This window comes from Brassica napus, chromosome C9, assembly GCF_020379485.1.
Source record: "Brassica napus cultivar Da-Ae chromosome C9, Da-Ae, whole genome shotgun sequence".
Taxonomy (NCBI): domain Eukaryota; kingdom Viridiplantae; phylum Streptophyta; class Magnoliopsida; order Brassicales; family Brassicaceae; genus Brassica; species Brassica napus.
The window spans coordinates 42649469-42655704 of record NC_063452.1 but is presented as its reverse complement, the minus strand read 5'-3'; the positions used below and the strand labels follow the sequence as shown (position 1 = coordinate 42655704).

At 37.0% G+C, this 6236-nt stretch overlaps 1 protein-coding gene across 1 annotated transcript; it reads right to left on the bottom strand.

The window, feature by feature from the left end:
- Positions 1-387: 387 nt before the first annotated feature.
- Positions 388-4401, bottom strand: LOC106417353. The gene has a single exon (XM_013858170.2). It carries the CDS (start codon positions 4399-4401, stop codon positions 388-390), a length of 4014 nt encoding a protein of 1337 aa, XP_013713624.2.
- Between the last annotated feature and the right edge of the window lie 1835 nt (positions 4402-6236).

Genomic DNA, 6236 nt, shown 5'->3' with positions numbered 1-6236 from the left:
CTTGTGCAGAAGCAGAGGAAAGCAGAGGAAAGTTATTATCGTTACAAAGAACAGATACTAAGGTCTTAGGACAGAAAAATAGAAATCATAGATAAGATGGTGGTCATTTTCCGAAGAGGAAATGTTGATGCGATGAGTTTTCCGAGTTGGGGAGCCTGAAATTATTCTAAAATAAATCAGTGATCAGAAATTAGTAATAGAAATCAATTCATTTAGTTTATAGTATAGGTAGACGTACTTGATAGTAGGGAGATATCCATCATTAGAGTAGGAGTTTTTGCTTTGTCTTCTTCGGTTGATAGCTAAAATACTGAGAAACATATAAATGTGAATTATTAGATAAATAATCGCTAAAAACATATTGATTGTGATTCTGATTTTAAAATTTTACTTACTCTCATGGGAACGAAGGCGGTTGAATATTTCTTTGTAAACTATGTTCTTCACTTTTTGTGGATGTGAATCTTCGCCTTTAATGATTTTTAGTCCTGATCTGCTTGTTACACGTGAGAGTGCTACATAGAGTTGACCATGTGCGAAGACCGGTTTAGGAAGATATAGGAGAACCTCTTTCAAACTTTGTCCCTGGCTTTTGTTGATTGTCATTGCATAACACAATCTAATAGGGAATTGTCGTCGACGTAAAGTGAACGGTAGCTTTGTTTCATCATGCAAGAGAACAATCCTTGGTATCAATACTTCTTTTCCAATGTGTGAGCCAGTGATTATTTCTGCCTTAAGCACTCGTTCGCCTATGTAAGTTAGGATCATACGGGTACCATTACATAATCCTTTTCTCTGATTTATGTTTCGCAGAAGCATAATCGGGGCCCCAACTTTGAGAGTGAGCTTATGAGAAGGCAATCCTGGAAATTCCAAGGAATTGAGATACTCAATCGCGTATAACGTATCATTTTGATCAGATTGAGTGTCCGAAATCTCAAAGCTATCGTAACTATAGTAGTCTCTTGAATTCCCGTCAGTTTTGGAGATTGTGTATGCATTGATCTCATCGACTGTTTCATTTCGAGGTGTGAGTATAGCCCTATCAGTGTAGGAGCTTTGGGAGGCCTTTACCTTGTTGACATCTCCATATGCGACATCAACAACTTGTTTTAAAGAGTCATCCTTAACCTCTCGAACTAGTGATTTGTCGACAATTATCATCTGTTCATGGTAGCCATCATCCTCATCTTCTTGTACTGATTGTGTGCGACCTTCCCCGACTTTGAGAAGCCACTCGGAGAACTCCTTCTCATCTTGATTGACTCGCATATTTGTTTTCAAAGAGAACTTGTGGCAGCTATCCCATAGATATGAATGACTTATTGAAGTTATGACAGTATCAGCTCTATTCCCATGTGGAATTACTGGCAAGATCTGTCTAAAATCACCACCTAACAAAACTGTCTTGCCGCTAAAAGTCTGGTCCTTTGTGGGTGTATTTTTCTTAGACATTATGTCCTTCAACGTTTTGTCTAGTGCTTTGAAAGCATGCTTATGAGTCATAGGTGCCTCATCCCAAATTATGAGGTCTGTTTTCTCGATTAGTTCGGCCAGCATTGTACCTGGTTTGATGTTGCAGAGCTTATCTTCAGATAGCTTTAAAGGAATATTAAAGCGAGAATGAGCTGTTCTCCCGCTAGGCAGAAGCAATGCAGCTATACCTGAAGAGGCAACCGGCAAAACGATCTTCTTTCTTGAGCGAAGTCTGGATATAATGGTTTGGTATAGGAAAGTTTTCCCAGTGCCTCCTGCGCCTTGTAGAAAGAATAACTTTTCATCCTTTTTATCAACAGACTCTAAGACTGATTCGTAAATTGCACGTTGCTCATCATTAAGTAAGCTGTACTGCTTGTCATGTCTTAGTGTTTCGTCAGCAACATCGTAATCCATTTCTTGGTTCCACAAACTGCTCCCCAATTCTTTTAGCAAAACAGGTTTGATCTTCGGCATCTCCTTAATATCATTTAGCGAGCGTTCACTCATGCGCATCAACGTTTCCACTTCGATCAACGTGTACTGCTCAAGGATCTCATCATCCAGTTCTAGATTTTCGTGACCCAAAAGCCTTTGTCTCTTGTAAAGTATATCCTCACTCATTGACTTCCATGAGTGTTCCCATAATTTTTTAGGGCTCGTAACGAAGCAATTATTTAGGAATATGACAAACATATCCCGGAGTTGGAATGGGGTAGCCGATATAGCAGCCTCTGACATACTCTCGTACCATTCAACATCATTGTCCAAATAGCCTCGTGCGTGACAAACCGATTTAAAGTTGGGGTATTTCACATCGTTAAACGTTTTAAGTTCGTCATAACTTCTAGGACCCTTAATCTTATTTATGAGGATCCTTAGATAGTACCGATCACCCGATGATGGGTGGACCGCTACGATTCTCCCAATGGCTTTTCCTCTCTTACGCTCAGACCACACTTTCGTAGTGTTGTTCCATAAGAAATATTCAGGTATTTGCACATAAGTCAACGTTCGTGCAAACTCAGACCTTCTGCATAAGACCATCCATTCAGTGAACATTGTCTTCTCAATACCAGGCTTGCAGATTACACGGCCGAGGTTATCAGTTTCTTTAACTGTGATATTATGTTCACCTTCTAGGTGAATGATTAGCTTCTCAACTGATGGCTTTCTTTTGTGTATGTGGAATGCAAATGTCCGCCACATAGACTCACAAGCTGAAAGATATCGAGCATCGATGAATTCTTGGATCTCATTCCGTTGCTTGATAACTTTATCCTTCGGTTCGCTAGAGGCCACTGCGTCAGATGTAGTTGCCGTATACCCCTTTTCTATAACTGCAGATGCTCTGTCAACACCCTTGGTTATGTATTTGAACAAATACTTTACTGCACTCGTACGATTACACCACTCAACATTAATATGAGCTTCGTACTTCTTCAGGAGCTTAATGTTATGAGGCACAACAAAGTTATTGTTTAGAATTGCCCCATCCTTTACCACAGTCGCATCATCGTTCCGACGCCGACGATATAATACATACCCAGACTTATCAATTGAAGTATTGTCATTATACGGTCGAGGATACTTTTTGGTGCAGACATTCTTCTCCATACATGGTGACTTCCGATTAGCGTCACCACATGGACCATGGATCATGTGTTTTATTACTAAATTGGAGGCTTCTGGGTCTTCTTCGTTGTTTGGGAGCTCGGCTGAAATAATCCCATCTATCTCCTCTGCACTCGGTGTCCTGGAAGAGTTTCCCAACCACAATAATATATGTGCATGTGGGAGCCCTCTTTTTTGAAACTCTATCCTGTGGAGAGCTGCCGTGTATGGCCTGAAAAAAGTTCTGTTTTTGAAATCCTTGAGTAGCTGATCTAACTTCATTTTAAAGACTCGACATTCAATGTCTGGTCTATCATTGGGAGAGTCTCCACCATATTTCTCAAGATGCTCTCTAATCTCCCTCCAATTAGGATTTGCCGTCATTGTGATAAACAAATCTGGATTCCCATATACTCTGCAAATGGCCATCGCATCATGGTATTTCTCGACTAAGTAACGTGGCCCACCGGTGAAACTTGGCGGTAGTATGAACCTTTGGCCAATAATTTTAGCATCAGTGTCACCCTTGCCAACAGCATCAAGTACATTACTGTAGAGCTCGGCTCTCAGGACATCTTGATTATTCCTCACCCACCTTAACCGATCTTCTTCAATTGCCGTATAGACATCCACAACATATTGATGGAGGAGACGACCGCCTTTAACCAACGTCATCCCTTGGTTAAGCCGTGTTTGTATCTGGGCAGCATAGAATTGGCGTAGGGTTAGGAATTGCCTTGTTCTTGAAGTGCCTGTCTGAAGATGTAACGGGATGTCAGGGTGAAAACCATACTCACCATATGGAAACAGAAGAGGATATTGGAGGCTCATGTATAGAGGGTGATCATCACGTATCTGCTGCAATGTGTCAGATTGGAATTGGACCACTATATCCCGTTCTCCAATTGTTGATGACATATCCCCTACGATAAGGCCTGCGACTTCACTCGTACTCGGAAGATCGTACTCTTTCCCTTTCCCTTTATCTGGGAGCAACCTAATAGTAAACTCTTTCCCGTTGCTTTCGTAGTAGTCACGTGCCCGTCGAAAAAACTTGGCTAAACAATTATTCGCGTCAATCATCTCGATTAGGCGCGTTAAGGTTGTCTCATCAAGATTACCTTCTGTCGAGGTTTGACCCATCGCGTTTAACCGGTTTCTGACTTCGTTTGTGGTATCAAATATATAAAGCTGGAGATACTCTGGGAGACGGCCTTGTTGCGGTATAAGCGAGCCAATTCTATGGTGGGTTTGACCTTGGATCCGAATAGTGTAAGGACCAGGCGCATGCACCACACCATAATCCATTTTCATCCCAACTGATGTGAAAGCCAGTACAGAATTATATACTCGGATTGTATCCCGAAATCATCTATGATGAAGAAGTTCATCTAACAGGGCTGGCGGTTGGGTGATCAGAGGAAGCTTTATTTCGCCATGGTTACAGAAAATTGTGAATATTGGTTCTCCTGTTTTGGGGTCCGTCTTAGTGCTCTCTGAAGTCCACATTAATGCACCACATTTTATGCATGTAACGATTGGGTTCTCTTCGGCGTTAGAAGTGGAGCCCTTATCTGATTTAAATTGAGTTTGAAATTGTTAACACATAGTGTGTTTAATATCTAAGAATTGTTATTGAGCTTAATATTTCATAAGATTTATAGTACAACCTCTATAAATAAATACTTGATAATTTAATAATTAATATATATTAATAAATTTTGATTATCCCAAGTTTGGGGCGGTACGAAGTTGAACACAAAACTATTAAATAATAAAATAATTATTTTTTTGAAAATATTTTGTAAATATATGGTCAATTTAAAATATAAATTAATAATTTATATGTATACATTTTATATAAGTAGGAAACATTGGTTTATGAGATTAAGTAATAATTTATATGACATATACATTTTATACACCAAATTATATAATTAAATAAAAAATGTCAAATTTGAAAATAACAAATATCAATTATATACAAAGTTCTTATATTTTTCTTATTTAGAATAAATATATGGTATGTACCTTCTTTTTTTTTTGTCGACTGTGTCGCAAGCCATGCTGACCTGACTGACCATCTAAATATAATATAAACAATGAACATCAGAATTATAAATATATTTACCCTAAATAGATTTGGCTGATTATGATGCTTACACTGTAACAGTAGTTCGTTTTGATAGCAAGATAGCCCTTCTCATGTTACGTGCATTTTTTTGTTTTACTAATATGTTTTAAAATAATTAGTTTAACAGGATATAAGGTAAGATATAGATACTGGTATAACGTTTTTTACCATAAGAGTCGCAAATATCACATCCACCTGTTTGTTTAAATGTGAAACCCACTTAGTTATACGAATAGTCATTCAAAAAAGAATGTTATCATAATCCATATAAACTTACAGTCATAGAATTTCGGTTTGAATGTTGGTTGATCGTTTATTAGACGTACTGAGAAATACTCATAATTAGAAAAAATTCAAATACACCATTTTAGGAGGGAAAAATGTATATCGTATAATAAATACACACCTTTCGATTTCGAACGTGATCCGATTGGACGTTCTCGTTTTCTTTTTTGTGTTACGCTGGACGAAGCTTATGTATTTCAAAAAAATAGCTAAGTACTGATTTGGTCTAACAAAATATATAATAATCAGAGCAGTAAACTTCATTTAGTTTGATGCTTTAATCCTCAAAATACGTATAACCTAAACTATATTTACGAAGTGATTTATACACATGTCATCATTACAATTGTTCTCGCTGAAAAAGATGTCAAGGCACTTAAAATAGATAACATGGTTTTAGAAAATTATGTTATGGCATCATATTGATTGTGAGATGTAAATTTTGTATATAAATATTTATGTCAATTTTGTATATAAATACTTATTTATCGTAAACTATTAATTATATTAATAATTCATATATCACAATTAAAATAATAATATGTATGTATATATGTATCTCACATTAATAAAAATAAACTAAATAAAGTAACACCAATCTAAAAATAAAATTGATAGTTAGATATTTGTACATTATTTTAATTTATCTGTTCCACTTCATCATTTAAATTAATAAAAACTTTTTTCAGTTTAACTAAAACAAACAAAGTCTCAAATTTATTAG

What these genes read in the sequence shown, in the direction of transcription:
- LOC106417353 (XM_013858170.2), bottom strand. Translation starts at nt 4,401, where the DNA reads ATGGATTATGGTGTGGTGCATGCGCCTGGTCCTTACACTATTCGGATC.